General features: G+C 49.2%; 1 protein-coding gene across 1 annotated transcript; it reads left to right on the forward strand.

The window, feature by feature from the left end:
- Positions 1-975: 975 nt before the first annotated feature.
- LOC149350272 (uncharacterized) lies at positions 976-11,914 on the forward strand. The gene is made up of 2 exons (XM_089576862.1): positions 976-1,227; positions 10,926-11,914. The coding sequence occupies exons 1-2, from the start codon at positions 1,218-1,220 to the stop codon at positions 11,450-11,452; spliced, it is 537 nt and encodes a 178-aa protein (XP_089432988.1). The 5' UTR covers positions 976-1,217; the 3' UTR covers positions 11,453-11,914.
- The last annotated feature ends 205 nt before the right edge of the window (positions 11,915-12,119 follow it).

Consider the following 12,119-nt stretch of genomic DNA (forward strand, 5'->3'; position numbering starts at 1 on the left):
CGGTGAAAAGCTTTGCAATTGCAGCAAAAAAAAAGAAAGGTATAGGAATTGCAGAATGCACTCTTGAAATGGCGAACATCCAATCAGTCAGCCTTATTTTTATGGTAAATTTTTGTAACATGTTAGCAAAGAGTACAAGGGTGTGTGTCTGTAGAAAAACAGAGCCAAACCAATTGCGTTTACAAAGAGAATAAATTGCCGAGAAGGCCGACAGTGACGCGGCAAAAGATCTGGATGTTTGAATTTCAGTACCGCATAGGCTTCTGCTAGCCATCCCTCGCTGCTCTCTAGTCATCTCTAGCTCTCTACTTTAGAGCGCAGCGCACGTATACCCGACCGAGCTCTTTGGCAGGCTGTCGCTACGCCTGGGGAGAAAAGAAAACAAAGAAAACTTCGCAGAACGGTGACACTGGGTGGTTGACAACGTCTGTCGACATGACCAAAACTTTCCAGGATCGATCAGGTCTGGCTCCAAGAGGCTATATGCACTGATGGGCGGCAACTCTGCATCAGGTCTGCGTCCGAGTGAGTTGCATCCCGCGGGAACTCCGTAATTTCTTACGCAAACTGGAATAAGCGGAAGCCAGGCCCGCTCTGACCTTCGCGGCGTGACCGGAGAGTGGCTCCGGCAGGGGTTAGGCAGGGAGTGGCCGAAACCAGCCCAGCTGTCGATGCACCCTTCCGTGCCGATTGCGGCCGAGAATGCGGGGAATGCGCCCGCTAATGACGCCGGGGCACGGAGCTCTGCTTTTTCGGCGCCGTCCGATCGGCGCCGGGTGGCCCCAAGTGGTGCCACGGCCGTCCGCGTCAGCGCGGTTTCCCCGAAGCGTCTTGCCCAGGGCTGTCATTAGACGCGCACCATCACCGGCGGCCGCGAACTTCGAGGTGCCGTTCAATGACAAGCGTCGCATTACTCGCGTCGTCGTCTCCGCCGCCAGAGGTGCACCGCGGCGCCGCGGCGGACGAGCCGGAAGCGAAAGCGGGTGAAGGACTGAGGAAGCCATCACGCTGCGTGCGGGAATTTTGACAACGGAGCTGCCGAAAGCAAACCAGGCACGGATCGTTGCCGCCCGTATCCGCTGACGTCACACCTAGGCTAGTGCACGCGTCACGCCGGGGATACCTGGACGCAGTGCAGCTCGGCTGGCGTGGTCGCACACGCAGCATGCGCGCCGCGCCGCACGCCTGGTCTCCGAGTGGCCGCCCCGGACTCAGCCATGCACCCAGGTGAGGACGCCGCTGGCGACGAGGACGCGCGTGCCGCCGTCGGCAAGGATGCAAACCAGGGCTGAATGCAAGACGGTTTCGATGCTAGCCTCTGTTGGTGCAAGCATTCGGAGTTGATGCAACTTTGGTACTACTGCACGTACGCACCACGCTTAAACATAACGATCAAAATGACTGAGCCCTGAAATGCGGCGTATCTTCACTGCCATCTTGCGAGCTGAATATTGCTGAAGATAGGAGGAGGCACAGTGCAAATACACAGCCATGTAGCCAATGCATTACACAACGCTCCTGTTGTAATGGGCGACTAATTTTTGCATGGAATTCCTCCAGTAAGCAATCGTAGGCTGTCAACCTACCAGCTGGCCTACGAAGCAACAATGTTTTGCTGAGGGTGCACGAAGTGCACAGTGCATGGCTCCTGCCACATAGCAAATATATGGTTGCAGCGTCCCGAAGTAGTTGCAAACTATAATATGCTTGATTGCGCAGAAAAATGGCACTTCTTCAGCGGTTCCTTTTTCACGGAAACTTGGAGTGCACGAGCTTCGCAAGCGAGATTTGGATCTTTGTACCAACTCCTTGGAGCGATGCACCCGCGTTTTCTCAATGCAAGCTTAACCTTAACCTCATTCCGAAGTACAGCGCCAGAAGCGTATTTACTCGGGATCAGTCACAGAACGTGGTAATAAGCTTCGAAGAAACATCCTAGAACGTGCTCGAAAAAAAAAAAAATTCTTTTGCTAGAACGTACTGTGCGCATAGATCTCTACAAAGCCTCTGTAACGCTGTCTTCGTCTGGCTTCAATTTTCGATCCAGCTTTCTGTTCAACCTCACGGTGCCTACGCCAGTGCTATTTCTTATTTTCCTGCGTTCTGTAAGCTGCGCTGCTCGTCTATTAGCGTCTGTCCTCAGTCCCGTACTAGCGCCCTCCGACAACCAGCGCAGCTAATAGAATTCAGTGGATGCACGCAGCTCCGATGAGCTCCCGATCCGCGTTCTTCGCAAACGCGCTTCGAATCGGCTTCGAAATTTGCGCCGCCGAGCCCGCACCGTTTCGTGTGCGCGCGTAAATGTGACGCGCTCGCTAGGCGGAGGCGAGCATGGGGGACACGGCGCAGGCGACACACCTTGCTGGCTCCGAGAGTGAGTTGTACGTCCGGCGGGGCCCGGGCATCGGCGCGCCTCCCGACTCTCAGCTGGCGGAAAACATCCGCCAGGGGAGAGCGGGCCAGCCGAAAGCGCTTGCCTCGTGAAATCCGCTAACGAAGAACGGGGCTGCGTGCTACGCGAGGATGGGATGGACGGCCCGGCGCTCGCTCGGGCGCGCAAATTTACGCGCGGTGCAGTGTAAACACTTTGGCTTCTTCTCGTGGCTTGGCGCGTGTGCTCGTACGAGCGCCTCGAAGGCGGCCATGCCTGAGGCGCCGCTGCAGACATATGCCACTCTGTTTCGCGGTCAACACCATCAGACTTCTGTCGTGCACCGACTCACTCACTAGCTCTCTATCTTCCGGCGATTATGCGCCCACGTGTGAAGCCTGAAACGTGCACAGGAAAATGGCAGACAGAAATATGGAAGCTAACAACTACTATAAACGCTGCGCATACTCGCCATCATGTCATTGCACAGAGTTCCTACATGCGCTTGAATGCGTTTCAAAGTCCAGGATTCTTGGACATCAGTTTCATCTGTGGAGCAACTGTAAGATATTGTTAGATACTGCTATGGAAATATTGACGGTAAGGTGCAGTCTCCCGATACGCAGCAAAATCTATCTTTTAAAGTTTGCCCTTCGCTCGAATCGACTAGATAAGATTGCCAAATAAAACCAATGGGGAACGTTTCTGACGATAGCAAACAGCAAGAATCTGCAAGCCCCCCATGGGAAGATCTGCGGATATATTTATTGTTATCTTAGAATCTTATGATACGTGAAAAAATTGCGTTCATAAACAAATTTCTGTTGAAAAATGCGCTTGTCCAGAATTTCTTGTGATGCTTTTCTCTCGATCTCCTATCGTATCTGTTTGGCTAATTACTAATTATTGTTTCTATGCCAGTGTGCTTTAGCTGAAATATGTGGCGAAAACTTTGCCTACACTCTCTATAAGTGCCATTAGCGTCAGGCAATCGTTTAGCGCGCTTTGCCTGAGACTTCACATGCAAGAATAACAGTAACCATATCGCCTTGCCAAAAAGCTGAGCTGAAGTGCAAATCCGCTAGAGCGGCAGTCTTGTGGAAGGAGGGAGAAAAAACCTGAACGCAATAAAAAATAAAACTTTTCAAGTACATCTTATTCCCGTATGTGCTGCTCCTCTTGTTTTTTAATTTAAGCCGGGTGCAGATTGCAAATGCACTGATTATATATTACCACTGAACACGTTTTATTCAGCGCACAGCTAGTAGTGCTTGCACAGACGCGCAATGCACCATTTTACATTTCAAAATGCTCACATTCCGGTGTAGTTCAGCAAGTTGCGAGCTAAATGTTTCAAGATTAGCATAGGTTCTCGTACTGCAGGCATGCACAAGAAAAAAAAATGGGGGGGGGGGGGGGGATCAAATTCACAGCTCCATTCTGTTCCTTCCTTACGGATCGAGTCAATAGTTCACAGTGAGAAATTGGCACTGATATTATATTAGTTTAATATGATTACACACGCCATGTTGCGTGAGACCGCACTGAGTATAATTTCACGTTTGTACCTAGCTGTCATAAACTAAAAAAAATAATGGTAGCTAGATCGTAAAGTTTAAGAATACACAGTTTAAAACATGCGAAGACTCCATAAAGGTGGGGCTACGCACTAATCCTTTCTGCTGCGGGCGTTTACGACCCTTGTGGCTTATAATTTGCCAATTATGGCGCATGCAATTTATTTGTCTTGTAATGCTAGATTCAAACAAGTCGATATTACACCGGCTTTGTCGCCCGTGCTCACACAAAAAAGGAATAGAGAAGAGCGGAATGCGCCCTCCCGTGCCGACTGTGACCTAGAATGTGGTGAATGCGCAATTAATTTTTTTGCCCGTGGCAAATACTGTGAAGTTTAAATACTGAGGAATTCAGTGAAAGGCCATTTAATAATAGATCCCTGAATGACCCGTCCAAACAGGAGCAAAGCTCAAAGTAGCTTGTGTTTGAGGAAATTAGTTTTCACAGCTTCGTCGGTGGCACAGGAGTGACGAATGCGCCTGAGAGAAAGTGAAAAACTTCACTGTCGTTTCGTGACTGAGCCTCTGCACTGTTGGTTCACCCCTTGCTATGGCATCAGCCAGACAGTTCTCGTGTAAAGTCGGTTCCTTGTGTAGGCGTGAATGGACCCTGCTACTCGGTTATATGAGAGGAAAATAAAGCCGGACGATTTTTATCATTATACAGTTTCTATACGGGTTTCATGCTGCGTATTAGTATGCGCATCATATCCTTCGCTCCATGCGTGGCTTCAGTCGTGCTGCCACCCCCGATAATTAGTTTACGCGCGCCATTTTTGACCGCATCGAACATGTCTAGACCACTCACGAAAAGTGCGCAACGGGTTCGAACTGATTTAAACTCAGGCTGCTGTGAAGCCACGTGATTGCCCGAAAGCTTGCGGCAAGCTCATCGCGCCACAGCTACAGCGACGAATACCCACAGCAAGCTGCGAACAGGTAGGTGCGGGAGGAGTACTCGTACTGTGCGGCCAACCGGTGGAATCGGCGGAAGAGACGCCGATACGGTTCTCGCCTTGCGTCGCCGCGACTCCGACACCTGCGGCGTTGTTTTCTTTTGCGGCTGGCGACGGGACGTGTTGTTCTCGGGTGAACAAGCTCAGGCATTTCCGCCGCGCGAAGCCGAGCGTAGGGGAGTCGGGTTCTCACGCGCAGGCGCTGTTCCCACGGCTGGCTGAAAGACGAGCACGAGCGCGCCACCGCCTTCCCGCGATTGTTCTGCGTAGCCATGGCAACAGGTGCGGACACGCGGCCTTGACGTCCTTCATACCCTTTCTGTCGCTGCACGCGGCGCGCTGACCAGCTTTATTAGAGAAGCACTAGCTCGGTTGGCGGTGCGTTGGCAGCGCTGTTAAACTCCACCGTTCTATTCTGGGGCCTGACGCACGACGCGGATGCCATCGGTATGGATCGTGGTGCGATGCGGAGAGAAACATAAGACTGCGAAGAAAAATAGCTCATTACCGTCGAGAAATGCGTAAACACGTTAGTATACCGCAGCTAATTGTCGCGCGAGGATAATTTAATGGGTAAAAAGAAACCTGAGATGGGATGAAGGTTGATTCAGTAGAAGGGAGGGTAATGTGTCGAAGCGTCGAACGGGCTGAAGAAGCCCTGCCCTTCTGAAATGTTTACAGGGTCATGTTTTTGAGACCTTCCGTACCAGAAACATGAGACCTCAGGTCTTATCTTTCCTCGAAGTTCATTTGTCTTTACTTTTTTTCAGCGTGACGCCACTTTTATATTCTTCACATTAGGATGTTTCAGTTTCCTCCTTCCTCCTTCAGCTTTATTGGTTGATTCTATCTCGCGTTCGATTGTTATTTGCGCGTACTTTGTGAGTCTCGATCACTGGGCTGCCTTGGACGATAATAACAATGACCGTAGCTAGGGGATGTGTTGTTTCATGCGTTGCTCCCGAAGTTTAAATGGGAAGACGCCGCGCAGAAAAGCACAGAGGGAAGAACGCCAAAAGTAGAGGTGAAAATTGATTTACGCCTCCTTTCTGCACTGAAAGGCACGCACGCAGTACCAAATACGTTCACGAGACGCTCCGAGCTTTTTCAAACCTTTGGATTGGCTGGTAAATCAGTTCACGTGCGATTTAGAATAGGACAAGTAGATTCGGTGACACCAGTCAACTGATCAACGCAGAATGCGAAAAGTTAATCAGTACCAAGCCCCACCTTATCGAAACACAGGGGTTCATCATCGCTGTCTCAATGCAACAAACCACCGCGCTCAGAACGACTCAACATAACTTATTTCATCTAATTAGAAAATAACACTTCGTGCTCTTCCGCTGCTTACGCGGAAGAGGTCAGTCATGTGGAGTTCCGGTTGGTGAGATTTTAAGAAGTATTACTGCGTTATAGGGCTAGTGTCGAAACGACCAGTGCATTTGTGCGTGTAGTTCTGTAGCGCTCTTTTGAAACGACACACTGGCTAGCTGAAGGAGCTTTGTATTTGCACTGTATCGCACAGAACAAGGAAGCTGAGCACAAGGTCTTTGCCCTTTGCTGTTGATATGGCTTCAGGCGGATAACTCTGTCACGCACTGTGGGACTCACTTCGTCGCACTGTGGGGCGACGAGAACAGCTCGTAACTCTCGTTGTGCGTGGGGGATTTGGCTTTATTTAAGGAAATCGACCGACACATTTTACGATAGTAGGTAAATCTATTGCTTTGCCAGAAGCAGAAATGCCTCCTAAGCGCGGGGATGTCTGTCACTTTTTTCGTTTTAACGAAACAATGGGTTACAGAATAGCAAGGTATCCCTTTTCTGGTCGAATCTGTCGTTTTATGGCGACATTCAAAAGGTCCCAGAATAAAATACATTGAAACTGCACCAAACCATATAGTACTATCTATAAAGGTTAGAAAGGTGTGTATATAGCTCATGATCATAAGAATTCGAAAGTTCGTCTCCGGTGACAGCAGCCTCACTTGCTCTCACTAGACGTGGAGGTGAAGTAATGGCGCGTTGGTCAATACGTGCCCTGTCTGCCAAATGTAACCGAGCAACGCGGTTTGTCTCTTAGCCATGCAGTGAAGAACCTTTTCCTCCCCTTCCGAGACCTTTTGGTCCTTAGGGTGGCAACAGGACTCCGCCATACGACTGGGAAGCAAGCCCTGTTGCTGGGTTACCTTTGGCAAAGGCCCCGCAGTCACATTATTATCAGGCGCGGTAGTAACGATAAAACTTGACTTTATCACCGTCTTTGCAGACAGCCTAGAATAGGTGCACAGGGTGTTTCACCTAAGGCTGACTTCAATTTGTAGCCTTTTTGCCTTAGAAGACCGCTTTTTTTTTTTTTTTTGGCATAGCAGTGTCATCAGAATACAGCTATGATGTGTTAGCCAGCAGGCTGGTTAATTGAAACCGAATAGAATTTTTACCTATTACAGTTAGGCTCCTAATTTACTGCGAGGCTTCTACGCCACCGTTAGCAATATCGATATCAATTTCTAGATTTTCAAAAACGCTATCCTCTTCGCCGCTGCAGCGCAAGGAATTGTGGGACGCATGCGAGCGAAACCGAAGCTCCGCGACTGGAGAGAGTGCCAGCCACGCCTACAAGCGGACGTCACACACCGGCGCGCCTGTCACGCGCTCTTTGCCCGCTCTCTGCTCCCACCCGGGCGCTGCGAAAAGTGCATGACACCAGCGCTGCTCTGTGACGGATTCGTATAGGAGTGGCTAGCGCGCCAAATTTAAGGCGACCGCAGCAGCACGAAAGCAGTGAAGTGCTTAAGAACTAGGCTGATACGAGGTGCATTGGTGATATTTTGTGGTCCATGCACCGTCTTTGTCGAAAGTAACCAGGCAGGCGCGAGCGGCCCGGGAGCGGCATCGCGGTCGTGGGGTGGCATTGCGTTCGCCGGCGCAGCATCCACGCAGTGAGCGTGAGGGCGCAAAGCGACGTCATCAGCGGTAATCTAGGAGCAAGCCAGCAAACGTCGGCGAAAACAATGCCACCTCACAAAAGCGCTCCCACTTCCGGGCCGCTCGCGCCTGCCTGGTTACTTTCGACAAAGACCGTACGTTTCTAGGAAAACGTTGTTCCTTGAGTATGCACTTCAGTGCGAAACAGCTACGTATATGTTAAGGCTTTCATTCCTCTTGAGTCGATTCACATCGAGAGTACGTTGTCTGGCCACACCGCGGCGACTGCAAAGCTATATGAATGGCACGAAGTTCGCAGTTGTATTTCCTTTTCTCACATGTAATGAGCCGACTGGCTGAACAGCGCGGTCTGTTTCTTGAGAACTTGCGTCGGCTCACCCGATCGCGGCGCTTTTCATCTGCTAGTCGAAAGCACATTTCGGAAGCTGATTTCGGCTATTCGATCAAGCTCGAATGGCCCTTCGGCTGCCGCTTGAAGCTATAGTATACTTTGCCTCCTCTAGTACCGCGAAAGTCATCAACGTACACTGAAGGAACTAACCTCTGTACTTAGTATAACAGCAGCGCACAATAGATAAAAAGAAATAATAAATAACAATAAAATAAATGACCAGAAAAATATTTGTCAATAAGTTTGTCGCACTTTACTGTGCTGAGTTTGGTGCAGGTGTCAACGCCGAAGAAATTTTTGCGACAGTTGCGTGCTAGTGAATTTCATGCTCATATCGATCAACATTTATCTTGTTAGAATTTATTACAATTACAGTTTATTCCGTGAGTGTGTGGCAGCCAAGCTCAAACGTAGGCTCTTAATGATCTCTGATAATGACTTTCTTCTGCTTATCTAGACGCTAAATTTCACATTAACGGTGCCATAGCGTCAAGAACCCACTTTAATTCTACAGACGCGCGCTTTAGCCGCGGCGTTATCATTGCCTCTTCCGCCATGTCGGCAGGGTGCCTCGATGCGCCTACTAGTGGCAGATTGAAATGCGAACAAGAAAATTGAAACACAAAATATCATGTTACTCAGAGAAAGCTCAGTACGCAAATTTATGTCACATCAACGGCAATAACACTGCTTTGGAAGTGGTAATCAACGGGGTCTGAATTTTCTCGCAAGTAGCTTAATACTCGTGTGTTTTGGCACTTCCGTTCTGTTGTTCCCGTTTCATTTGACGGTGATAATACATGTCGCACTGTCGCCGCGTCACCTATCGGAGCTGGAACGACCGATATAAACTGTTATAACATACATTTATTGTCTGCATCACGCTAATATAGTGCCACGAGTTGGCCATACTGCCAGCAATAGCTGCCTCCTGGCTGCCGCCACGAGCGCAAAGTGGCGTTGAGCCTGAGCCTTGCGTCGTACAAATCTGGTATCACTATCTGTGCGGGGCTGCGGTACACCGGATCGTATAGCAAATCTTGTTGCAAATTACGCGAAAACTGTGAATACACAAACTACTTACCGAGCGGTACCCCATTACATCATCATCAAGAAACGCATTCCTTTTTGCTAAATACTGCCACGTATTTAGCAAAGTACAACAGCGTTCCTGGGGGCCATTATGTCTCAGGTCTGTACCGTTGGCTTCCCCAGATGTTTGTTTTGCACGTAAGAAGCAGAAAAGTGGTTGTATTTTCCTTTAAGGCAAGCTATTGTCTGTTTGGATGGGTCAGTAGTATAGGGCCAAAGTATCATAGTCTGCGAAGCTATTTAAAACTTATCTAAAGTGCATGCAGGGCAGTTGCCGACGCTGCCACTTAAGGCAAGGCTGGTCCTGCCAGCAGCCAGGAGCAACCTCAACCGAAACCTTTCAACTCCTGCGGTGTATATTAGGCCTGAGTACAACAGAGGCTGACCCTGTTATTAGCGAGGGCTATTGTAAAACTAGCCTTTAAGTTATTCTGCCGCGTGGGCAAGCCTATTTTTCATGAAATGCACATAAAGTCTTTCAACTGTTGAACAACAAAGCTGCCCCGATATTCCTCCGAAAATCGAATCGAACAGGACTATATTCTTTAACTTCGCATACATCGCATGCTATTGTTCATGAAGCGCGCGAAACAGTCTCACTCGAAGACAATGTGCATTGAAAGGAACATACCATCCAGCAAAATTACTGCCAAGAAATGCCATATTCCTTGCATGTTTGGTTTATTTACATCTAAGAAAACGCTGACCCATATTTTCGCTTTCCATGCAGCGCAGTCACAACGTTTGTCTTGCTTAGCAGCGATTGAAAGCATAAAAAAAAGCTATTCGAAAACTGGTGCCAGGAATTAAGGTTTCAGGGGTTTGTAAAAAGTAATACAGTAGGATGTAAAATGTTCGACCAATGTGCTTTATTTACTTTATTCTGACCAGCTTCCGTGCCAAGTGTGCATAATTCTCATGGTTCTGATTTTCTACTCCCTATAACGCGAACGTCGTTGTTTGAAAATCCGTGAACGCTTGCTTTTCGTGAAGACTGATGCGATCCAATTTGTCGATTATTGTCGTAAACTTTGCTGAAGCTGAATGGTTTGTAAAGAAGTATCGCAAGCAACTTAAGGAGCGTAATTAGTCCCTTAAAAAATTGCGTAATGTTTGCTTTTCCCTAATAAAACGAAACAACAGTGAAAAAAATAATCGCATCCTTTAGCTGTGTTCCTGTTTGGCACGGCTGATCGAGAAATATACCGATTCGGAAACTATTCATTTCGTATTCAATTCAAACTTACTCTTGGCGTATTCAGTCAATGTTTTACAATCAATCCGGCAGTAAGCAGCGAGTATACATTTGCGGTGTTCGGCTTTTCTTCTGTGAAGAGGTAGTGCAAAAAAAAATGGTGGTCACGTGACGTGAAGCGTCACACGTCACGCGTCAGCGCACTGATGTGGATGAGCAGCTCGACCTTAGTTTTCAAGCATTTTGTAACGTCGATTAACCTGAGCGAATTGTGTCATTGTATTTTGCTAGAATCGGAAATATCTGCAACAGTGTACTCGTTCGAAACGAAAAAGTCGGGATAAGTCCTGCAAGCGATTAACAGCTGAACCTTTTTCAACGCTCTTTCCAGGACGGAGAGGTGTGGACAGCGAGACAGCCTTTGTCATCGCCATTATTGTCGTGTTCATCGTAATCGGTGTCTTCGTGTTCATCTACGCTTGCTGCGTCACAGAAGAAAAGCTCAAATCCGCCACGAAAAAGAAGGCATCGCAAAAGAAAAAGGATGCAGGACCAGCGGCACCTCCCGCGCCCGCGCCAGCAGCTCCGGCAGCTCCAGCGGCGCCAGCAGCAGCACCGGTGGCGGCACCTGCCGACAGCAAGGCGAAGCCCAGCATTGCCGCTGCGTCGTCGCCGTCCAAAAACGGCGGCGGTGACACGCGGAACGCTGAAATCGTGCTCACCGTGCAGGACGCGGCTGCTCAGTCGTTGCCGGCGTCTCGTCCTCCGGTTCCGACGATGTCGGAACTAACGCCGACATGGAAGCCGCTCAGTTCGGAACCCCGCCGGAATGGAATAAAGAGCATGGTCGCAGAGGTGGCCCCGTCCACGCAAAGCACTCCTTCAGTGTGTGACCGGGCGTACTCGGTGCACCTCTAGCGGAGCTATGTCCACACGGTTCAGAAATGGTCCCGCCCCAGCAAGGGTGCAAGACCAATCTACTAGACGAGTCAGTTTGGTGTGTTCCCTCGTGAGTCAATTTCACGGACAGTCAAGTGCCCGCTCGCTGCGCGATACAGGGTTGAGCAGTCGCTGGAACGATTTCTCAAGTGCCAGAAGCGGAGCATTCAATGGTTGTGTGGACGTCTTGTCTTGTATGTGCTGTCCCCGCCTACCGGCGTGTTTATGTGCGCTCGTCGAGAACTATGTAAATACTACGGACTCTGATGACAACCCGGTACTCAGTACTGGATGCAGACATGCACTTTACACAAGAAAGTGTTTGTAAATGTATGCATATACTCGCTGTGCTTTACGTTGTTTCTGTTTCAGGCGAACACGGCAGAACAAAGGTATGATACAAAGGAAGACGCATGATATTAAAGGCGCATTGCCACTTTGTTGCGGACAATACATTTGTGCCATGAAATCTAGTGTGTTCTTTTTTTCCACACGCCTGCACCCATGGAAAGAAGAGAATCCACTTGTTCGAGATCGTGCCTGTTTCCTTGGTGCGAACTTAACCGTTCGGCGTACTGCACAGGTGCGGTTTTATTGGCTGCTGTTAGATCTTTGCGGCACGGCGTCTACCATTGTGCACGCGACT

Source organism: Amblyomma mixtum, chromosome 3, assembly GCF_055824585.1.
Source record: "Amblyomma mixtum isolate Tamu chromosome 3, ASM5582458v1, whole genome shotgun sequence".
Taxonomy (NCBI): Eukaryota; Metazoa; Arthropoda; class Arachnida; order Ixodida; family Ixodidae; genus Amblyomma; species Amblyomma mixtum.